The sequence below is a fragment of the Pygocentrus nattereri genome, chromosome 18, assembly GCF_015220715.1.
Source record: "Pygocentrus nattereri isolate fPygNat1 chromosome 18, fPygNat1.pri, whole genome shotgun sequence".
In the NCBI taxonomy this organism is placed as follows: domain Eukaryota; kingdom Metazoa; phylum Chordata; class Actinopteri; order Characiformes; family Serrasalmidae; genus Pygocentrus; species Pygocentrus nattereri.
The window spans coordinates 17798990-17824110 of record NC_051228.1 but is presented as its reverse complement, the minus strand read 5'-3'; the positions used below and the strand labels follow the sequence as shown (position 1 = coordinate 17824110).

The following is a 25121-nucleotide window of genomic DNA, read 5'->3' as shown; positions in this document are numbered from 1 at the left end:
ACAGCTACATTAATCAATACGTTAGGTTAAGAGAAGGTGAAATGAGAGGGAATAACATAAAACGGCTTGGACTCCCCAAAAGTACGACACCTTTCAATAACCTTAACCTTAACGAAGTTTACATGGTTTCTTACTCGAGTCTTCTGTTCCGTTCAGCAGCATCGTGTGTTCCCTTCCACCTTACAGGGTGCAGCAGTTTCATTCTGGCGTCTCAGGCTTGAGAATGTAACTGCTGCACTATTTAAGGTGGAACGGAAAATTCGAACAAGAACACACGATGCTGCTGAAACAGTGGTTTAACCACACCTGAAAACGCATTAAAAGCCCAGTAAACAGAAAGAGACTCACCTCGGTTTGCTCGCCAGAGTTCGCTGAGATGTTTCAGAAGTTTCAGAGCTTTCCGGAATTAAAGGGCCGGTTTGCTGAGCAGCGAAACAGGAAAAGTGGATGAGGAGAGTCTGAGAGTGAGTGAGTAAGAGAGAGAGAGAGAGACAGAGACAGACAGAGTAGGAGGGCAGGAGGGCAGGCATGCCTCTGTAAGGAAAAGGATGTTTGGTAATATGGGAAATGATTCGAGTTTCCCGGTGGCGTGTTGGCTATGCTAGGAATGCGGCTTAAAGACGCAGTGGGCTTTAAAGGGCTCATATCCTCCGTTTTTCATGCATCTTATATTTTGCCCTTGAGGTCCACTTGTAATGTTAGCGAACTTTACGAGCCAAAAACACGAGTCAGGATTCATATTTACATGGCCATTTTATCCCTTAGCACTTAATAATGCTGTTTCGTTACTGTGTCTTTGAGACTAATTTATGTTAATAAGCTCTGTTCTGATTGGTTCTGGGCTGCGGCTCATCAGAAAACTTGTAGAGATGAGAATTACAACTCAGTAATATCTTCCGGCTGTCTCAAACGCTAGAGGGCGCTCCCAAGCAAGTCCACAGTGAATGGGTTAAGATGGAGCATTTGAGCAAAATCATTTAATACACTGAACATCTTAAACCTGCTGTTTTTAAGAGCTTTCAAACTCGAGTTATAAGAATTTAAAACAGCAAATCGCCAACCAATCAGCACTCAGTAGCAGTAATACTAACCAATCAGCACTCAGTAGCAGTAATACTAACCAATCAGCACTCAGTAGCAGTAATGCTAACCAATCAGCACTCAGTAGCTGAAGAAAAAAGGTGGGTTTTTTTTGCTTTTTTTAGTGAAATACATCCTTCTACTTTATAAAATTAAAGTTCTGGCCAAGTGATTAGAAACTATTTCAAAGTAGATACTATCAAAACAGGCTGTGCATGTTTGTCGAAACTTAAGAGTATAGTATAGTATATATAGTATATGTATACCAAAGTTAGACCTTCTAATGTTCATTTTTAGCAGGAGATCAAACTTTCCTGTAAATATTGCAAAAGAAATCTCATAAAACGTTTCCATATTTTGTGTGATGGGATGGGTGTGTTATGCTTGATGCACCCATTAAAATGACCTATGCCATCAGTCACTCATTATGCCACATTTAGAACCCACATCCCACTTTTTTCTTATATTTTTTCCTGAGATTTAAATGCAGTTGTTTGCAAAAGTTCATTCACCCATGGTCAAATTCCATATTTTGTTGATGTTCTGAGTGTAAATAAGTTACACATCCTCTACAGAGACACACTTCTGCCCATTTTAATACATTACTGTTTATTTACTGAATTTAACATACCTAAGCTCTATACTCATTAACCATTTAAACAGCTCCACTGACCATAAAGGAGCACTTTGTGCAGTAGTTCTACAGTTACAGACTGTAATCCATCTGTTTCTCCACATACTTTGTCACCTTGTTCTTCAAAGGTCAGGACCCCCACAGACAAAGCATTATTTGGGTGGTGGGTCATTCTCAGCACTGCAGTAACATGGATAGGGTGGTAGTGTGTTAGAGTGTGTAGTGCTGGTGAGTGGATCAGACACAGCAGTGCTGCTGGTGTTTTTAAACATCTCAGTGTTGCTGCTGGACTGAAAACTAAAAACATCCAGTCCTGTGACCACTGATGAAGGACTAGAGGATGACCAACACAAACTGTTGAGCAGCAGATGAGCTATCATCTCTGACTTTACATCTACAAGGAGGACCAAAAAGGTTGGAATGTCTAATAGAGTGGACAGTGAGCGGGCACAGTGTTTAAAACTCCAGCAGCACTGCTGTGTCTGATCCACTCGCACCAGGGCAACACACACTAACACACTACTTTCTGCTGTGTGATGAGGTTAAAAGAACGGAGACAAACAGACTTTTTTAATTCAGTATTTTTGTGATGTCTCGAAAAACCAACACATTTACATATATCTTCCTTTTCAGCCTACTTAGTCCTATCCACTCACACTGAAGTTACAAGGAGTGTTTCTGCCTGGACTGTGTTCTGAATGATGCACAGCCAATCAGAACAGAACTCGTTTACATACATCAGTCTTAGAGGCATTTTAACAAAACAGCCTGTTTAATTCTAAGGGATAAAGAGAGTTTGGAAAATGGTCATATAAATACTTGTTTTTAGTACGTAAATCTGCATAATAGTAAAAAAAAACAAAAGGACAGGCTGTGTAGGTTAAATATTTTAATATAAAACATCACAGATGTCTATACAGCGTGATGAATCCTTCATTATATTCATGGAAAAGTTAGAAAACAGTGGTTAAAGAGACAATAAATATTTGTTCACACACAAAAACGAGTTTCAGGCCACACAGTAGGGCAGAGTAAGGGATCTATAGTAGAACACGGGTCTTCTTGAGAACACTGACAGGAGGAACCCCAGACTGCCACCTGCTCTAACTCACCTGACTCACCTGGCCAGGTAAGTATCACACCTGAGTCAGATTTACCAGAGCAGGAAAAATGCAAACATGTGCAGTGCATATGCTCCCCAAATTGGGCAGGAGATTCTGCTCTAATGTCACTCTTAAAGTGATAGTTCAACTAAAACTCAAATTCACAGTCGCCTGCTCTGAATCACTCTGTTTACATCTAAGCGATTTAATTATGCGGTCATAATCACTTTTGAGGTCATTTCATCTAGGAAAGTTTTATGAAAGTGAGGCTAGTTAGTATGAGCCTTTATAAATATTACATAGGTTAATGAGGGTGTCTTGTAGCTTTATGCATGCCTCAGTAAAGTGTTACTGACTTGATGTGGGTTTTGAGACTGTATAATACAGTCATCAATAAAATGAAGACAAAAGTATGTCATATAGCTCAAAACAGGAGCAGCAGTCTTGAAACCGGTTTTGTCAGAACGTGTGTCTATAATATTAGCTGAACTATCATTTTAAGAAGGTATCTTTTCCAGTAGCTTGCTGGCTGAGAAGAAAACCTGGAGCAGATTACTGGCCTTGCTGTGGACATGGCATAAAAAAAAGAGGTACTCGAATCTGGATCCATATCGCTGGCAATTAATGCAATAATTTTGTGCGACTGGTCGTGGGCACCTAGTCCTGGACTGGGACCTCAGTATTGCTGGGGTCAGAGGCTACACATATAAACATGAATATGAAGCACGAGCAAGCACAGGTGGTTTTGGCAGTGCAACACCATTTTGTCATTACACATACACACTCTAGGTTGAATTCGTTACTGCTGAGGAGATGATCTGTGTGGACCGTTCCCATAGATCTCCTTCAGAACCAGCAGAGCCGTGTCTTCAGACTCCCTGCAAATAACAAAAAAAAAAGATGTATTTGCACATTTACATTTACAAACTTGCTTTGATTTAAAAAATTCCCCCATAATTAAAAGGCAAAGATGTAAACAGAGTCATTCAGAGTGTTGGTGTGAAATATTCTGCTCTAGAGAAACTTACAGAGTCAGAATTGTTCACAGTGGTGGTGATAGGAACCAGATGTCTGCCTCTAAAAGCTCCCTCACAGAAATTATTACAAGACTACATAAAATATAATATTAAATTATTAAAATATTACACGAGTCAGGAATTCACTGCTTGATGTCTGAGACACTTGTTTTGTGATAGTTTTGCGAACTTAAAATCCATTCATGGTCAAGGGCTACATGCTGGGCTCTGTGAGGCCAAACACTCCCCAAAGAAAACTTATTATTTCAGATTTTCCACTATTCCCAACATCAACATTCCATATAAATCTGAACCATTTCACACTAAACCACTGAATTATACAGACATTTTGAAATATTGCTATTCCCTTTTAATGTATGTACTAGAGGCAAGAAGAAGAAGAAGTAGATTACTTTTTGGAAGTATATTTGATTTATGGAAGTTTACGTCTATGTATCTAACTTTACAAGCACTGTGGCGAGCAAAACGTTCTTAGTAATAGTTTAAAATTCATATTCCATTACATTCATGACATTTATGTAAGCAATATTGCGTAAATCGTGTGGGCTTTTTCAGATAATGGAACAACATCTATGACGCCAGGTGGATCAGCTTGGCAGCAGGGACCACCAGTCACCACAGCCGTCTTACCATGGGGGATGTCTTTGACTACTTTCTGGCAGATGTTTGTGTGATATCTATGGTATGTTTGTGTGCTCTCTCACCAGTAGCACAGGTGACTCTGGATGGCGAACAGGTACTCATTAAAGCTCTCGATGGGTTTCTCCTGGAGGACATAATCGATCCGCCGACCATCATTCAGCCTCCCCACATGCACCTCCTTACTCTCCTCCTCCTCCACCGGAGACGCTGAGGAGCATCAGAGATGGAGATCATGCAGCACATGCAGCAGTAGCTATGATATAGACTTGACCACATTGGAATTAGCTCAGCTATTCATTCACAGTTCAGTTTAGTTTCATCCAGCTTTCTCAGCATGACCACATTTAGAGATTACAAAAAGTACTTTTTTGGCATTTTTACTTTCTTAAATTTAACAACAACAGTAGCCTATGTATTTGTTTTTTTTAGCTGTTTCAGTTACATTTTTACCAAGTGAAACTGCTCCCAATTCAGATGCACATGACTGGAATTGACCACAGTGACTTAAAATTATGGTTTGATGAAAAGTTAAATTTCCCTAGTTTGTCTACTCTATCCCAAACAGCCAAGACATGTCTAAAGTTGGCTTCTTTAGTTTAGCACTGGAGCTACATGGCTAAAACAGATAAGAAGCAATGGAAACATATACCCCACCAGTGCAACATGGACTAAAGTACACTAGCAGTAGCAGTAGCATGTGTCTCAAAGCTTGAATTTTTTCGCATGCTTTTGCCCATGCAGTTACCACACTGCTAACTGGTAGGTATAAGCTTCCTTTACTACATTAGCCTCACAGCTACAGCGCTAAAAATAACGAAGCAAACTTCAAACACCAAACACATCCTAGCTGGGGAGGGGTATTGGTATTGACTCACTTTCCATGTCCTCAGTCAGTTGGGCTGATGCAACTGTAGCGCCCCCTTCAGCCAGCGCAGGAGCGGGCAGCTGAGAGAAACTCTGCCACACGGTCCTTAACGAGCCCAGCAGGTCCGAACCCACCCGAGTTAGACCCTCTTTCAGCTCTGTTACAACACACACACAGAAAAAGACCCTCATTAGCCTTCTTTAGACCACCCCAGGCCACCACATTCAGCAATGCTTCTGATTCTTTTGTGAACCGGTTAATGGATTATCACTCAAAACTCGATTAAAGGGCCCACACCATGGCAAGTTTTCCTCACTTTTTAAAAAGTAAAACAATTTGATGTGGCATGTAAACATTTTAAAGCGTAAAATGCACCATTTACTCCAGAATCTGTACAGCCAAAACTAAGCTGCAAAATGGCTGGTTATTTTAGTGTTGTTGTTTTTGTGATGTCATTAAACCTAAATCTGTAATATATTACTTGCACTTCACTTTATGTAACTATGTTTATCTGTATTGTTCCTGCCAAAAAACAAATAAAACTGAAAAAATAAGAATTTACATGTATTCCATCTGGTCAACATACAGCAGTTTAGCTTGCCCATTTATTCTAAATATATAAGGTGTAATTCAGCCCAGACATCCCTTTGAAAAAGGCACAGTACAGTTCAGCCAATTAAAAGAAAGCTCATTTACATTTTGCTGCAGTCAGAAGAAAACCTTGCATCTCCATTTTTCTCAGTTCCTGACATTATTTGAAAATGCCTGTTGTCCTTTACATTGTGTGTAAATTTCATGATGAATAGACCAAAAAAAAAAAAAAAAAAAAAGTCCCAAAATTACTTGGAAAAAAGTCTGGTTCCATTGACTTACATTAAAATATGTTTTTTCTTTCTCCTGTAAAGCTACTATTTTGGAGATAAAGGGTTTTCTTCTGACAGCAGCAACAGACAAGTCTTCAAGACACAGAAACAGAAGCATCTGTTTAATGGCTTAATTTAAATATAAGGTTGGAAAATGGTCACGTAAAATGGAATTATGACCATTTTTGGTACACGATGTTACAAAAAAATGAAGTGGAATGGTGACAAATGCAAGAAAAATGTCAGCTATAGGCCCTTTCATTTTGGTTTTGAATTAATTACATTTTTAAATTCAAAGTTATTTTTTAAAATAAGCTGACTACACTAATGGAACTGAATTTCTCAGTAGTGCAATATAGACAATAAAATAATATTTTTTTAATAGTCTCATAAGGTTATCATGGCCAAAAGTGAATACTGTTGTAATTAGTTCATTGGCTGCAACATCCATAATCAGTGCAGTTGAATCTTAACCTTTAAACTGATGCAATTTTCCACTCCTATTATAGATATCTGTCCCTGGTAGAAATTACCCAGATGCATTCTCTTCCTCCCCTTATGGTGGGGCATCAGCATGGGTGGGACATCCATGTCTGGAGGTAGAATCATGGGCTCAATCCGGTACGCCACCGGGTCAAACTGCACATGAGGACAGGACAGATCATTAGGAATGCACTGAAACTAATTTTAGTTTTCGCTAACAGCTCCTGATTCCTGGAAGCTGTGTTTTGTGTTGCTCTTACAGGATGGAAGATGTTGTAGAAGCTTCTGCAGGTGGGAAAGCTGTAGTTTGGGTCAATTCTCTTCAGCCCTCTGACTGTCAGGAACATTCCTATTGGTGACCCAATGGCGAAGAAAGCCTGAGGGTGGAAGGCCAGCTGAGGGTAATCGATTGACACCTGCAGGACAAGACAGCTGGTCAGCTATTGTCACATAAATAATGCTATGTAACAGTACAGAGGGGTTAAACTGTTGTAGGCTAAATGAGCAGGGCTAAATTGTTGCAGGTGGACACAATATGTGGCTTTCCAAGATATGGGTCCTGCGTTTTGATTCAATGTACATTTATTTTTACTTATCTATATAGAGCCCCTCATCTGTCTTATATATAAAAATATAAAATATAAAAGAGTAAATAAAAGCCCCACCTGTCCAATGCCAACGTCAAAGTGCTGGTAGTCCACTGCGCTGGTGGTGGGCGGGCTATCCTGGATCAGACTCTGCAGTCTGGAAGACTTCTGAGAATGTTTTCCGGTTTGGGCTGCTGGAGCATGGAGCTGGAACAGCAGGAGAGCAACAGGGTCAGGATGAGACAAGCACCTCAGAAACAATAGAGCCCTATCAGCTTTAGCTTCCAGTTAAACAGCCATAGCGCCACTCTGTCTCAGAGGAAACCTCGCTGTGACCTGCTCTCCCCTCTCCACACAGAGTTAAAGCTTCAGTACATGACATTCAAATTACGCCTCAGATACCTTCAATTTCTTCACATAGTTGAGAATCTTCTTGCGGGGGCCCAGGGGGATTCCCAGCTCTTTCAGATCTCTCTCAGAGCACAGCAGCTGGAAAACAGAAAGTTGTATTAGGAGAAAGTCTGCACAGAAAAACACACGTGGACAGCATAGGTCCTGTGGTGGTCTTTTTCCATTAATGGACAGGAGAGGGGGGGGTTGATTAACTCTACAGCAACAGATGGTCTATAGTGTGTAACTGTACATCTACATAGTACACATACAAGAAAGGCGTTTATGATAAAATGGCTAACTACTTCGTAGGTGTTTCTAATCTAATCATACATCTGTAATGTGGGGATAATAAGGTGTTGCATTGACTGAAATACACAGGGGGTCCCTGGAAAAGATGTTGTCCTGAAGGCAGCATATCACTGCTGTCGGAAGAAAACCTCAAAGCTTCATTTTTGCTCTTTTTCAGGTTTTTTCAGATAATCTGAAAATGCCTGTTGCACTTTACATTCTGTGTACATTTCATAAAGAATGGACCACAAGAAACGGCCCAAAATGACTTGCAAAAATGTCCGGTTCCATTGACTTACATTAAAAGTGAAGTAGGTTAGTTCCTTTTCCCATTAAGTTACCATTTCGGAGATACAAAGTGTTCTTCTGACAACAGTGATATATCGCTCAGAAATCTCTATGTATGTTCAAGTATGGCACCATCACAGCAGTGTGAGTGATCATTGCCATGGCAGACCCTGGCTTTCTGACTAGTTGCTGGTAACAGTCTGAGTACACAATGTCCATTTTTTCCAAAAATGGCATGAATAGTCTGACAATAATATACATTTCCACTGTAAGATAGCCCATCCCAGATGCCACTGAGGCCAGAGAAGTCGGCAGTGCTTCTGGACACGGTTAGCGTAAGGCCTCATTTTGGCACATTAAAAATGAAACCAGCTTTTGTGGATGTAAAAAGTGCCTGTCAAAGGTTTGCCAATGTAATTCTGAGCATGTGTGGTTCAAACGCTAATGATGAATGACAGTTCTTCAAGCAGCTCCATCAGAGGGACAATCAGAGAGCACAGTTATTCAGCTTAGGCTCGCACCCTTTACGCACTGACACGTACTGCAGATTTTCTTAAATCTTTTAATTATGCTGAGCAGAGGCTGAAAAAACACCCTGCATGTATCTCTCCTCCATTAAAATACACTAAAACTTTATCACAAAACTTCCATAAAACAACATATAAGACATCAAGCAGTGTATTCATAACCATTTCATGTAATTACTTTCTGTCAGGGAGCTTTTAGAGGTGGACGTGTAGTTCCTAACATCACCACAGTGAACAATTCTGATTCGGTAAGTTTCTCTAGAACTGTGTTTCTTACTTCTTGTGTTACTGTATTTCAGCTGCTCTATTACGCGTGAATTTTTAAAAAATTCTTTCAAACCAAACCAGTCTGAGTCACTCCGTTTACATTGTTTACATACATTTAATCATGTAGAAATTTCGAGAAATTGGTGGAGTTCCCCTTCAACTCTACTGAAGGCCTTATGAACTGCCAATTTTGACCCAACTATAACTCAAAGGTTAAGAACAATCCCGCTAATTTTTGCACATTTTGTTCATTTCTATAGCTGGTATCTATGAACTGACATGAACTGAACCTCCCACTAATGGGTAATTAGCCCATCACATGTGTTTTCGGTATCAGAGTTGAACTGAAGCCTCACCAGAGCCTCCAGGTCCACTTGTTCTTTCTGCAGCACTCTCAGATGTTCCTCCAGCCCTGCATTCTTCAGCACCTTCTCCAGGCTTGTAAAGGAATTGCACTCCAAGTCAGGGAGAGAGCTGAAGTCTTCATTATGCTCTGCTGCCTAAACCAAAATGAAAATCTGAAATACTGCTTTGTTTATAGTACATGTTAAAAGCCCACAGACATTAAGAGCTGTGATGGGATCATGTTTACTGTGATATTTCCTCAGACATTGTTGTGAATTCAGATATGAATGCAGAAGCAACCAAACCTCCTCTGGCTCTGAGCATTCTGATCCTGTCTTCTGATTGGTCAGGAGGTCAAAAAGGATTAATGAGCCTACAAGAAAATGAGAAATGAATATTCATTTTCCTCATAAAGAAGAAAAACTTGGATGCCAAACATGTCTTGGCTGATCAACTGCATTTTGGGTAAGTGGAAAATCATGTGAGTGTCTCACCAAATGATTCCTTTATGTCATAAAGTTGTTAGTAACGACTGAAGTTACTAACCCAGACTGTGTCCGACCACAGACATGGCTCCTGAAAAGTGCGGGTGTCTGAGCAGAAAAATACTGTACAGGCGGTTGATCTCGGATGCCACTGTGTCCACTATGGTCTGGCAGTAGGTGGCGCTGTTGTAGAAGAACAGATCCAACACCGTGTCGTTGCAGAACTGTCTTAGGCGGCTGATGCTGGGCAGAGTGATCCGCTCAATATCTCTGTTTTATATTAGAGAGAGTTCAGTTTAAAGAAACAGCAAAAATTCTAATTATCTATTTAAAAAAAGGACAAACATATGTTTTTAGCTATGTAATATACTTTTGTAAATTTAGATGCAAGTTCGCTTCTTTACTTGTAGCACTGGAGTGTCAAAGCTAATGCAGCTAGCAGTGTTTTTTGCAGCTAGCAGATTTTTGCCGATCAGATTGAATACATTCTGACTATAGATTAAGACTGAGGTGTTTATATGTTCACTCTACTTCAACAACCTGAAGGAAATCTCTGTATACATGCACACTACAAGTAGTTAGAGATACTGAAGCACTAACTGATGAGGTATAAGCTTACTCGTTAGTTACAGTACTGTACAAGTCAGAGATCAGTATTCATTTATTATCAAAATTAGAAAACATTATACGCATAATTACCATATTTTTCAGTATTTAGTGTTTCACTCTACCTTTATTCCAGCTTCCATTCTTTTCAGGAGACTCACTTTCAGTTTCTCAAAGAATCTGCAGACACACGTCCACAGTTCAGTCTTAGAAGCTGGTTGATCATTTTCTGAAGTAGTCAAACACTATCCGTGATGTTGAGGTCTGGACTCTGGGGTGGTCAGTCCATTGTTCAGCTTCTTTGTTTGATGTGTTGGTCTCCTTTTCTCAGTCAGGCTTCTTAACATTAACACATCCTTTCAGATCCATAGTGCCGAGTTGTCTTCTCACAGTGGAAGGATGGACAGAAACACCTGGATGTTTTCAGATATGAAGCAGCTTGTGTTTCTCCCCTCTCTCAAAGATGAAAGCTTTAAGTGCTGTTTTTCAGATGGGGACAGTTTTGGTGTCTACCAGGCTTTACAGGTGGTTGTCAGGAGTCCCATTTTCTTCTGCAGCTTTTAATTAGCTTTTGAACTCCAGTTTTAGAAACTTCACTTACTTTCCTTTGACTTAAGTCTTCCTTACACAAGTGGATGAGCTTTTACGTAATCCTCTCACAAATTTCTCTTTAAAAAAATCAATAACTTCTGTCTGGAAATTAAATCTCTGACTTTAGCACAGTACTGTATATTAGCCTCAAAGCTCCAGCACAAAGCTAAAGGGGCTGATGAACAACTAAGTTCATCTACATGTGTTTTGGACATTTCCACAAAAAGGCCTATTAGTGCTCTAGTTACGGCATCCACTTTACTAAGCAGGTGTTTCCAATAAAGTCGACAGTGAGTATATAATAAAGCCAGAAGCCACGAGCGGCCAGGTGTTGTTAGGCATAATGCATTAATTTTTCTTTTCTTTTCTTTTTTTTTTTTAAAAGGAAGACAACATAAACTATGATAAATTATTTTCTGAGAAATTGTATAAGTTATTATTAATAGCAATAACTGACATGATCAAGTATTCCGACAAGAAATATAGTTCCTTTAGAGTATGGTCTCATTGTCAAGCAGCCATGAACCACTGAATGAGGAGAACAATCGGCTGCCCATCACAGTATACTGCGGTCATTTCATGCATGTCAATGAACATATGAGAACATTTCAATGTTTAATGCAAAAAACTCCGCTTTATAAGTACTTCTTTGTCACCAAATTACCACTACGAGTCCCTCTTCTCACGCTGGGGATGAATCTCAAATGGCTCCCTGCTCCCTACATAGTGCATGCCATAGGAATTTAAATATTTGAGCCCAACAGTGCAAAATACAACTAAGAAATAGTCATTTTTGCGACTCAGACACATCCATGCTCGACAAATGATCCACTATTTGGCCTTTGGAGTATAGAATTTCGAAACTTTTATAGCTAGCACACTATTTAGGAATCCTGTTTGGAACTCATCCTTGATTTTCACTTCTGACTGAAACATGAAAACTTGAAGCATGTCAGCCACTCAAGTGTCATCTTTAGACTTTATACTGCCCTTTTACAGGGAATCATACCGTAAGTACTTGAATTCAAGCCTGTGGTATTAACGATGGAGGTGTTCAGGCTGTTAACTCTCTTTTAGACTGATGGCTAGTTGACCAGCCCAATTCCAGTTAAGAACATAAACTGTCAGCCATTCAGTTAAATCAAAAACAGGCTCTTACTTCATCAGTACACACAGTGGTCCAAGCAGCATGAGAGTCAACAATTATTCCATTAACAGCACAAGAGTTTTTTTGTGGATTGTGGATTTTGCTACAGCTTTAAAGGCTTCTCGGCCAATTAGACTCTAGGACCGGAACTCTCCATTTTCTAAGAGCTGATTTAACCTCCTCCTCTCTCAGTGAGTCTGTTTAGGATTTTTTAATCACATTAGTGGTGTTCTGTTTATCTGACCTGTCCACTCCTGTGGTTTCTCCGTGTAACACTCTGTGCCAGTTGACGGGCAGAAACTCCACCCGGCCGATGGATTCCTGATCCACAGTGGAGCTAAAATGGCTGCTGATGAGCGTGAGAGACGCACTGCGGAACTCATTCACTGGGGGGGGGACAGAAAAAAACAACAACAATAACAAAAAAAATTCTGATAGAAAATTTCAGTCAGTCAAACACTGACCATCAAAGGTTTGGGGACAGCTATCTTTTCATAAAGTTTTTGGTCCAAATGATCATGTTTTCTTTGAGGCCATTGCACAACAATAATAAGATAAGATAAGGCTTTATTGTCATTCGCATCACATGTGGTACATGAGGTGGAACGAAACATTGTACTCACGGTCCAGTTAACTCCCAAAGTAACAAACAATAAATACAAGGTGCAATGCAACCACCATTGTTTTTTTCCAGTTATCAGATTATTAAGCGGTTGTGTGATCAGCATTCTCTGATTTCTTAGATCCGAGTCTAGAGATCTTAAGGTCTAGAAATCTGATTAACAAATCTGATAAAAAGGCTGGATTTGAGCTTAGTAATGGGATTTTTCAGAGCATGTAAACCTTCACTCTGATTTCTTTCGTTTCTCTCAGTCTGTGCATCTATGAAAATATTGTCCCGGCAACACCAAGCAGTTTGAGTTTTGTTACGTTTATGTCACATCGTATTCTGTGAGTTTATTGGCTGGTTGTAAAGCCAACATCTGATTACTGCCTGACTCATGTAGGCCTGGAGTTTCCCCATTACCTGATCACCTAAGAGCTTGAAAACACACTGAACCAGTTACTGACACAATCAGATTTTCGGCAGTTTTCAGATTATTTAGCGCATGTCAACACACTCTTTGTCAGTTTGCAATAACTGAACATATTAAAGCTGAATCCGATTTATTTAAAGTAAATCAATGTCATATGTGCAAATATTTGTGCCAAAGTTAGCGACAGTGCTACCTTGTCAATAAAGCCAAAGGACACACCCACTTTCTCTCCATGCTGGGATGTCAGCACTGATCAGCACTTAATCTCACTTTCAAAATATACAGTGTAATGTTACTGTCAAGCCAAATCAAACATCCTCACAGGGAACAGATGAGGAAGTTAGGGAGTTTAATCTCACCACACTGGACGATGCCTCTCAGACGCAGGTCACATGCTGGCCCAATCCCGTGTACCATAAACACCAGATGATCCACGGAGTCTGGCTCTCCTGCAGAAAACATACAAACAGCTAATATCATACATTTAACAATACAGATACTGAACAGTGTGGAGTGCTTTACCTTCTGCACTGCAGCAACAACAACAACAACGACGAAAAGAACAATAACAACGACAATAATAATAATAATAATAATAATAATAATAACAATAATAAAAATATTGCATTCTCCAGTTTACTTACAAAACCTCCAAGTGCTTTACAGATGAATATAAAAAATATTGGAAGGATAAAAAACAATACAGTCTAAATGAAAAATTTGCCACTGTGAAGCATATCCTAACCTAAACAAATATGCTTTTATCTGGACATCAAGTTTATCATGCATTCCCTTGAATGCTGCTCCAGAGTTAAGGAGATCTGGAAGAAAACGATGTTCTACCAGCTGAGTGGTGACAGATCAGTGCAGTGAGCCTGCCTCAGCTAAGTGAAGTGATCTGGATTGTCTGTTATGCTTTAATGGATCGGGATTAACTACCAAAGCTCAATCCGAATCAAATCTGATACACAGTGATTCAGAACCAGTTTTAGGTAAAAGAAACTAAAATCAGTTGAGCATCACTGTCAGACACATAAGACAAATATATAAACAAAACGCTAACGAAGGCTTTAAAGCAGGTCTACTGATTTGCCTAGTTCACACACTACACACCAAGCTAACTGATAGAGTACATGCCTCCATCGCTTGTTAGTAACATTGGCCCAACAGCTCCAATGCTAAAACTATGTAAAACTTCAGACACCAGTATCAGCAGATAAACTACATTTGGAGTATCTAGAGGTGAATATGTGTAACCTGGATTGAAATTAGAATTTTTTGCTGAAATATTACTTTATTTCTGAAACATGATGAAATATGATAATCAGATGTCATTTCTAAGGTCTGGACTCACCCTGAGGGATTTCCACTGGAATATTCTCTATTCCTCTCTTCAGAGTCCTGGCCTGTGTGCGCTCTCCAGGTGATGGAGGGAAATCTCTGCAGAAGTTTGGGTGCTGAGTCATCAGCTGAGAGAGGAAACACAAATCATCACACAAACCGCCACACAAACCGTCACACAAACCAACACACAAACCGTCACACAAACCGCCACACAAACCGCCACACAAACCGTCACACAAACCGTCACACAAACCGTCACACAAAGCAACACACAAACCGCCACACAAACCGTCACACAAACCGTCACACAAACCGTCACACAAAGCAACACACAAACCGTCACACAGACCGTCACACAAACCAACACACGAACCATTTCACAAAACTTCAATCAAACCGTAACACAAACCGCCACACGAACCATCACACAAACCGTCACACAAACCATCACACAAACCATCACACAAACCATCACACCATCCAACACATGAACCATCACACGAACCAATACACAAACCTTCATACAAACCGTCACACAAACTGCCACACAAACCATCACACAAACCAACACACGATCCGTCACACAAACCAACCCACGAACCAATACACAAACCTTCATACAAACCGTCACACAAACAATCACATGAACCTTCATACAAACCGTCACACAAACAATCACATGAACCGTCACACAAACCTTCATACAAACCGTCACACAATCACATGAACCGTCACACAAACCTTCATACAAACCGTCACACAAACAATCACATGAACAGTCACACAAACCGCCACACAAACAATCACACGAACTGTCACACAAGCCAACACACGAACCAATACACAAACCTTCATACAAACCGTCACTCAAACCGTCACACAAACCAACACACGAACCATCACACGAACAATACACAAACCTTCATACAAACCGCCACACAATCACACGAATCGTCACACGAACCAACACACGATCCGTCACACGAACCAATACACAAACCTTCATACAAACCATCACACAAACCGCCACACAAACAAATCACACGAACCATCACACAAACCATCACACAAACCAACACGCGAACCATCACACGAACCAATACACGAACCATCACACGAACCAATACACGAACCATCACACAAACCGTCACACAAACCAACACACGATCTGTCACACAAACCGCCACACGAACCAATACACGAACAGCCACACGAACCAACACACAAACCGCCACACAAACAATCACACGAACTGTCACACAAACCATCACACAAACCAACACACGAACCATCACACGAACCAATACACGAACCATCACACGAACCAATACACAAACCTTCACACGAACCAATACACAAACCGTCACACAAACCAACACACGATCTGTCACACAAACCGCCACACGAACCAATACACGAACAGCCACACGAACCAACACACAAACCGCCACACGAACCAACACACAAACCGCCACACGAACCAACACATAAGCCATCACACGAACCATCACACAAACCGCCACACGAACCAACACACAGCCACATGAACCAACACACAGCCACACGAACCATCACACAAACCGCCACACGAACCAACACACAGCCACACGAACCATCACACAAACCATCACACAAACCAACACACAAACCAACACACAAACCAACACACAAACCAATACATGAGCCAACACACAAACCATTATACGAACCATCACACAAACTGCCACACAAACTGCCACACAAACCATCACACAAACCAATACATGAACCATCACACAAACTGCCACACAAACTGCCACACAAACCATCACACAAACCAATACATGAACCATCACACAAACTGCCACACAAACTGTCACACGAACCAAAACACAAACAGCCACACGAACCAACACACAAACAGCCACACGAACCAACACACAAAACAATACATGAGCCAACACACAAACCATTACACGAACCGTCACACAAACTGCCACACAAACCATCACACAAACCAATACATGAAACATCACACAAACTGCCACACAAACCATCACACAAACCAATACATGAAACATCACACAAACTGCCACACAAACAGCCACACGAACCAACACACAAACAGCCACACGAACCAACACACGAACCAACACACAAACCGCCACACAAACCGCCACACGAACCGCCACACGAACCGCCACACGAACCGCCACACGAACCGCCACACGAACCGCCACACGAACCGCCACATGAACAACCAGATTTTGGAGTATGTAATATACATGAACAAATGTTTGTGATTGTTCCTATTAAAAGTGGCGTTATTAGAGGTGGGCAAAACGGTGAAAAATATATATGACATAATATGTCACAACATTTATTTTTTCAAATATCTGATTGATACTGAGAACAAAGAACCAGTAGCCCTATATTAAAAAAATACTATCACAAACTACGGACACAATGACTTTTATTCAGTATTTGGCACTAAATCCAGTTAAAAGTGGAATAGTTTTGCTCACTTTATAACAAAACATGCAGTTAGTCAGTGTCTACAAGCACTGACGATATACACAAAATGTTCATAAAAGCATATTATTGTTTTGTGACATAATTTATCACAACAACAATATATACTGTCATAATGCCTAGCCCTAAGCATCATTAATACAAATATTTTTTTAAAAGTAATAATATTTTTGCCTTTTTTTTGTCACACAGATTGTGACAATGGAACTACATGCTGCAATGCATACAGGGTATGCAGAGTACACATAGTTAGTGAAGGTAAAAACATCAACTTGAAATGTAAAATAACAGTGACCAGTGGCAGTGTATGTACTCAAATTGCATGTAATGCAGATTACAGTTATATACCGTTGTCCTATGGCAACAATTAGATTTCAGTATTTTATATAAAACATAATTTAATCTGAACTGGTTTCTTTGTGTTTGAAAGCTAGGCCTTACAATCCAATAAAAAAAACAATAATTTAATGTGATCAGATTTGAAAAGTATGCCAGCTTACATATACAGCTTACATATTCAGTAAGCCTTCAGCTTACCAAAAAATATATATAAAATAGACATTTACGTTTATTAGTATATAAAGCCACTGTTGCCCTAAGGCAACACTATGTTGTGCAGTGTTAAAGACATTTTGATTTATACACTATAACAAATGCTTGAAATTGTTTATAAGACAGATATAAACAGTGAAATTAGGCCTGTGTATGGATTTGTTTTCAAAATAAACATTGTAAATGTACATATTTTTTGAGCAGTTTTTTTTTTTTGCTCCCTGCATAATTTGTTATTTCACAGTTTAATGGTCTTCATTGTTATCCTAAAAATGTGACAAAAAAGACAAACACCTTCATAATTAAGTGTATATAATTGGTTTTGCATACAGGCCGTATTGCCATTGCCACAGATGGACCAACAAGTAAAACGTGGTAAATATGGTGTACCCACTTTTTACAGAGGCCACAGATCACAGTACTGATCATTAGGAGTTTAAATCATTAAAACACGCTTATAAAAAGTAAAAAAAGAAAAAAAAAAGATTTCTAATGATTAAAAGGAAACAAATACAGGTTTATAGAGCAGCCAGAAGGAAGACAGAAGCAGAGAGCAACTGACGTGGTCTGAAATACAAAATTTCCAAAGAATTTGGAGAAAATTACTCATTTAGTCAGTTTTATGAAAACTACCCAGTACAAAATGCTGTTTTTACCAGTTAATCACATTTAAGAATAAAGTTTTTACTCTAGATCTATATGAGGAATATTTGTGAAAAACTTGAACAGCGCATGTTGACGTTTAATGTGAAGCGCAGACATCTCAAAGACATTTTGTGGCCACAGTTTGTGTTTACAGCGGCTGGTGATCAGCACTGGCATGAAATAGATAAATACCCAAACACAAGCTGTTTCCGGCTGATTCCACACATAGTCAAAACAGCCAGGCTTCACTGGTAATTAAAACACTTAATTAAAAATGTTTTATTTCAACCGATCATGACGTTATGTTTGAGGAAGAGTCAACTTCAAGCATTGTCAGATCTCAGTTGTTAACCAAGAAAAAACCCAAAATTCCCAGATGAGTTGGAGTCAAAGAATCGACTACCCGTCACTTTGTGAGAGTACCTTTGGGTTGTGGAGGATGACCGTTTCCCCTGTGGGCAGCTCCAGAGTCCTTTTCCATTCCTCCAGGGTCAAAGCAATCATGTAGGCATCCTATAGGATGGAGAGGATTCAAATATGACTCCAAGCCTTCTATGTCTGTATTATATTTATGTGTTCAGTGTAGTTTCAACTTAGGTCAGTTTTAAGGCAGTCAAATCAATCAAATCATACTGAAAAGTGGTGGAATCTGAGATTTCATAAGAGACCAAAACATTTACTAAAGAATTGTAATGAAAGTGGTTGTGAGGTCACAGATCTGCAGCCCTATAAAAGGTTACAGGCTGATGCAGTAATGTTGATACTGTTCACCTCCAGCAGGTCACTGATGTCCTCGGTGTGGGGAGTGTAGCTCATCTCTTTACTGCCTTTATGGAACCAGGAGCAGCGCCGGACCTCCGAGGATGTCTGATCCCAATAAACGGCATAACGCCGCCTCTCCTTCAAGCACACGTCATACCGCCGACCTTCTGTAGCTACGATCACCTCACCTTCACTCTCACCCGCTGCTCACGGAATACACACACACAATGATGGCATAAGCCTCATGATCTTCACTTTTCACTCTTTTAATTATTGCACAAAACTTGTACTGAATATACTGAATGACAGAACAATGTTAAAAGTATAGCGGTATGTGGGAGCTTGAATATTAATGGGCCAATTGCTGATTTTGATTTTAGTGGATGCTTCACATTTATTAAAAACACAATATAAAAATGTGCCCTAACTTTTGCACACGGCCCATTTTATGCTCTTCCCCAGTTTGTTAAATGCAGCAAATAAACAGTAACTGTGCATTAAAATGTGTTCTTTGTAGAGGACGTGTTGACTTGTAGATAATGTGTTGATTATCACTAAGAAAATCAACAAAAGAAATTTGACCAGAGGGCCACCCTGCAGATCACTAAATATAGTGATATTTATATTATTGTATATTAGCTTCTAAACGATTACACTGAAAACTCTGAGTGACTGAAAATAGTAAAAATAATTAATGTAAAAGTATAAATCATTAATAAAAGTCCCACAGACCGTGAGCGTAGGCCTCCTCGATCCTCTCAGAGTCCTGTTTGCTGAAGGGCTGCCAGCAGTGCCTGCCATCCGTCTTCTGGTTGTAGAACCAGTGGTGCTGAACTGGTTCATATGGCTCGGGGGGTTCGATCATGATCCAGTCAGGACCCCCACCTCCTCCCTGAGCTCCACAGCCTGCAACACATTACATCTGTAAATCTTTGGGTCTACATTTTTTCTTGTACAAGCCCATTTACACTTACTTACACAAAGCTGTGGTCTGAACATTGGACCAAAGTACTTCAAATAAATTTTGATAGGCGGTTTATAGCGTTATTATGACATTTCATAATGTCACAATATGACTATAACCAAAAGTACCTCTTAGGATAAAACAGGTTCCATGTAGTATCAAAAAAGGCCATGAAAAACACCATGCCATGAACCATTTTGGTGCTATATGGAAGCATTTTTTCAAAAAGGCTCTATAAAGAGCCATATCCAACAGGTTATCTTCACACAGAACAACCATTTAAACAGGAAAAGAAGCATTTGAATGGTTCTTATAGTTTTCTTTGTTAAAAACAGTGACACTTTAAAAAAACTTTTTAAAGGGTGTAGTCCATAAAGCCTGACCCATGTGTGTTAGTGGCTGAGTGTGCAAGATGAGGCAAAAAGAAAACAAAACAACATGCCCGTTACTTTTAGACAGACACAGACATACAACACTAGAGGAAGACATTTAGTGCTCTTTAGGTCACTGCAGATTTCACACGGCAGATTTAGCACACCACAGCTGTGAAGCAACCAAGGTCATGGTCTGGGATGACCTTCACTCTGTGTGACTACCAGCCTGCTAACCTGCTCCAGATCATTCTCCATCACCAACCATCCTACTGCGTGTTTCACAAAACACATTTCTGTTACTTTTGGCTTAAAGAAATAGCTAAGCAAAATATCTCATTTGCAGATTCCCCTATTACCTCAGACAAAGTCAATCAGCCAAGACATGTTTTGATGTCTTTAGTTGTAGCACTGAAGCTATGAGGCTATGAGGCTAATGCAGTTAACAAGTAATAGACGGTTATACCTTTACAGCGCTAGTCATCTCATGCCTCAAAGTGTGTGGAGTTGTTCAGTATCTCTAATGACTTGATTATGTGGTTTCTGACTCACTGTTGTCTATAAACATGGACAAAAGTACATTAGCATAGCTAAAAACACTAGCAGCCATTCTGAAGCCTAAATTTTATCCCTACTTTATGTCCAGGGTTTGAGGCAAATGTGTCATCTAGTCATGCAGTTAGCACCGTGCTTCTAACTTTCGAAGTTCTAATGCTAAAACTCAAGAAGTAAACTTCAGACACCAAACATGTCTATGGTGATCGTCTACATTTAGGGCAAAGGGGGAAACTTGGTAGTGTGATTTTTGCTAAGCTTAATAGAGCTTGCTTTAAGAAATATCCGTCAGAGACATTGTGAGAATCTGTTGAATCAGATGGCGATCAGGGTAGAAACTCATTGCAAGAGCACACATCTCCAGAATGACGGCTGGTGGCCCCATTGCAATTGATACACATCATCACATCACATCAGGGGGATTTTTATTTTTACACAATGGACTCTTGACCGTGATGTCATTATGAGGTGATGATATTTTGTCAGTCAGCCAGCTATGGCAAAAGTCAAGCCTGTGCCGCAGACCTCTGAAGTTGTGTCATTCATGTGCCATCATGCCCATATTAAAAACTCTGGATTCAAATTGGATTTTTTTCTACAGCAAAAATGAATGGGATCTTTAAAAATCGCTACTGTTGTGCCCTGTGATACACAAAAATATCCCAAAGCTGGTATATTTTGTCTTGTGTACCTATTCGCTCTATATGTCTCTAAATTATGAGGTCATTAAAGAGTCGATATATGAACCCTGCTAATGCTCCTACACATTGAAATGATATATGAACTTCAACACTGTTGATAGTTATACTAATATAGTAATACCAGCCACTCCTAATGTACTCAGACCATAACTTAGACCAAAGTTATTTCATAGTTACAGTTATACGTGTGAATTTTTATTAGGGTTTTTTTATTATGTATTTTTTCCATTTGCTTTCAGTTTAGTTTCAGTTAATCTGCATTCAAAGTATTGTTTTGTTTTTTATTTTCTAAAAAGTAATAGTGTTTTCTTTATTTCAGCTTTCATTTCAGTTGTTGGTATTATAATGAACACTGTGATAGCAAGTGTTTGATAAGGAAGGACAGCAGACTGAGCTCAACTCGGCTCCAACCTTCCTTAAACACGGCCAAAATCAATAAAACTTATAAACTCTCAATTGCTGAAAAAACTAAAACTAAAAGTTGATTCTCAGTCATTCTATTTGTTTATATATAGTCATTTCTATTTTTATTTCAGTTTATAAGCACATTTGTGCTTCTCTTTTTTGCATTTTAGAGACAGCTTTTGTGAACTATAATAACCCTGGCTTTGACCCAGAGTTACTAAGAGGTCTCTCTCGACCTATGAGTCCTATAGAGGGAAAACTTATCCTGCTTTGTGAAAATCACATGGGTATCTCAATTAGCCAGATAACATAAAATAAAAATCAATTCTTCCCAACTGTCCATTTCTACATCTTAAATACAATGGATCCATGATGACTGGTTTAGATCAGGGGTGCCCAATCCTGGTCCTGGAGATGTACCATCAGCAGAGTTTAGCTCCAACCCAAAGCTTTAACTCACCTGGTAATCAAGGCCTTCAGGGGAATCTGACTGTATGAGCCAGGCGTATTGGATCTGAACTCCCCGGACTGTTAGATCTCCAGGACTAGGACTGAGCACCCCTGTTTTACACAATGCTAATTGGTGGGCTATAGGCTTCCATAACTTGGCTACATTAGCCTCACAGCTCCAGTGGGCAGTCATGGGCTGGTGGTTAGGGAACCAGCCCTGTGTCCGGAAGGTTGCTGGTTCATTCCCTTGGCTGACAGTCCATGACTGACCTGCCATTGAGCAAGGCACCTAACCCCCAGTTGCTCCCTAGGTGCTGTAGATAGGGCTGCCCACTGCCCCCTAGCGTGTGTGTTCACTAGCGTGCATGTATGTGAGTGTTTCACTGCACAGATGGGTTAAAGGCAGAGCTCTAATTTGAGTCTGCAAACAGTGATAAACGGTTCTAATTCAGTACTAAAACTACAGAGGCAAACTTCATACAACAAATATGTTTTTAAAGAATATTCACTGTTTTTAATTGAGCTGTTTTATTAGCTGTGGTCACTGAATAAAATCCTAGAGAAACCTCCCACATAGCAGCGTACATTGTGTGTGTAATATATATATATAGACATTATTCTGGGCAAGGGGCTTAACTATGTATATTGGTTAAACCCACAGTGAAAACTGACCTACATAACTCTTCTCCTACTGGTCAAACATGACCTTTGGCTAATGTTATCTGTCTAACTGAACCGTGACGTAAACAAACAAACAAACAAACAAACAAACAAACACACAAACAAACACACACACACACACACACACACACACACACACACAGAGACGGCAAAAAAGAAACTGGAGTGACTTTAGACAGTGAATGACAGCCAGTCCACTGCAAACAGTATCATACAGCTGACAACAGAAATACTATACACAAAAGACTAATACAACATATTATAATATATTATACAGGGTGCGGGCACAGACAACTAGGTTAAACGTTTAACCTAGAAAAACGACCACAGAGAGAGAATCGGTCATCAAAACACGAAGACGGGTCAGAATAAGTACATTTGCATCGCTTATAAACACACAGATATCATGAACCTTCCTCTCAGCGCCGGTTACACACAGCTGAGCCCTCAGGATGGAAGATTAGTGAAGTATTTCTCAGCCGTCAATCCTGGTTTTACACATTATAACCACAAAATCGAGTTTCACAGCTAAAAATGTGACATTAAAACAGAGTCCTACCCTCCAGCTCGGACATACGGGCACACAGCAGGGTCAAAAAGCGAAGAGAACCGCGTTTCAGCTCACACTGTTTTCCACAGCGCAGGAAAACGCGCAGGATATAAACACGCAGATCTGCTCGGAGAGAGGACAGGGGTCGACTGAGAGGAGGAATCAGTGAAATATCAGCGCTCATGTGAGTGTGAGCTCATTTAGTGAGCGTATCAATGTGGATCAGTGAGTCAGGCTGGAGATAGTAAAGATAATAAGACAAAGGTGGTGACAGAAATGAACAGCGTGCACAGGGTTAGACCAGGTTCTCTCAGCTGTGTAAAGATGGCTCTTCGAGGGCTCTTAATAAAGAAAATGGCTCTTTATAGAACCAGGAATACTCATCTTTTGCATGATTAAAGGGTTCTCTGCACTGCTTTGAGATTGTGTTGAATATGTTTGTATAGAATCTTCCTGATTGACATCATAACAATAGCAGAACCCTTTTCAAAAAGGTTCTGTATAGAACCATCTGCAGCACGTTCCTCACCAGTCTGAAGAACTCTTCCACGATGCAAAGAACCCATTAATCATGAAAAGGTTTCTTTGAACGTTCATAGTTCTACATTGAACCATTTTCTTTATTAAAGAACCCTTAAAGAATCTTTTTTAAGAGTGAATAATACTCTTCACTTTAACAACAACAAAAAATAGTTATGACATACTACATATTCCTAACAACCACCTGGACCCCACTGGCCACCCCAGAGTCCAGGCCTCAATATCGCTGACTGTTTGGGATTACCAGAAAATGCTTTGGAGGTGTGTTTGCAGATTTTAAAAAAAAATTTATTATTTGTCTTTTTTTTTTTTTTTTTTTTTTGAGAAACTGATAATGTGTCTCCTGAACTGAATAGAAACTCTGATAAAAGCAAAGAATAGACACACCAAACTGGCAATAAAAAAAATGCAAGATGGTCTCTAACTTGTGCACAGTAATGTACCAGTACTTTTTTCCCATCAGTTTACTATAATGGTTTTTCACTGGGAACAACAGTGTCCAGTTCTAGGATAGGCCATATACAGGTGTATGATAAATTACAAGCCTGCGGTGTTGGTTTGTTCCCTAAACCTGAATTATTTTAATATTTAGTAAAGCAGGTTTATGAGCAGTTTATTATCTCTCGGGTGAGCAGATGAACCACAGCTGTGCAGCTCTGCGTCCTGCTGTTTGACCTTTGCTTTTGGCAAGGCCTGTATGGAGCGTGACTTTATTACACCAACAGCTCAGACAGTAAGAGGATATCAGGCCACTGTTGGCCTGCTGGCTTTTTGCTCAACATTTCCGAGGCCCACCCGTGCTAAAAACAGAATATTAGACAA

At 39.8% G+C, this 25121-nt stretch overlaps 2 protein-coding genes across 6 annotated transcripts in view; both read right to left on the bottom strand.

The window, feature by feature from the left end:
• Positions 1-763, bottom strand: part of tacc1 (transforming, acidic coiled-coil containing protein 1) — a 75026-nt gene extending 74263 nt beyond the window's left edge. The window contains exon 1 of one of the 2 annotated variants that reach the window (XM_037547251.1): positions 349-763. In XM_037547251.1, coding sequence (XP_037403148.1) covers positions 349-530 — 182 coding nt within the window. In that variant the 5' untranslated portion in view covers positions 531-763. The remainder of the gene's footprint in view (positions 1-348) is intronic. The other variant, XM_037547252.1, reaches the window with a different exon arrangement.
• A 1825-nt stretch (positions 764-2588) lies between these two features.
• Positions 2589-23958, bottom strand: ddhd2 (DDHD domain containing 2). 4 transcript variants are annotated; one of them, XM_017719471.2, is made up of 17 exons: positions 23769-23958; positions 19815-19988; positions 19092-19285; positions 18744-18833; positions 14623-14737; positions 13628-13717; positions 12476-12617; positions 9949-10157; positions 9708-9775; positions 9414-9557; positions 7697-7783; positions 7373-7501; positions 6968-7123; positions 6758-6863; positions 5372-5518; positions 4559-4703; positions 2589-3695 (listed from the first exon to the last, which is right to left on the bottom strand). In XM_017719471.2, exons 1-17 carry the CDS (start codon positions 23941-23943, stop codon positions 3617-3619), a joined length of 2250 nt encoding a protein of 749 aa, XP_017574960.1. In that variant the 5' UTR covers positions 23944-23958; the 3' UTR covers positions 2589-3616. The 4 variants fall into 4 exon arrangements, with proteins under 4 accessions (XP_017574960.1, XP_017574962.1, XP_037403155.1 ...); XM_017719473.2 differs by lacking the exon at positions 23769-23958 and adding an exon at positions 23609-23762; XM_037547258.1 differs by lacking the exon at positions 23769-23958 and adding an exon at positions 23622-23762.
• Positions 23959-25121: the final 1163 nt, after the last annotated feature.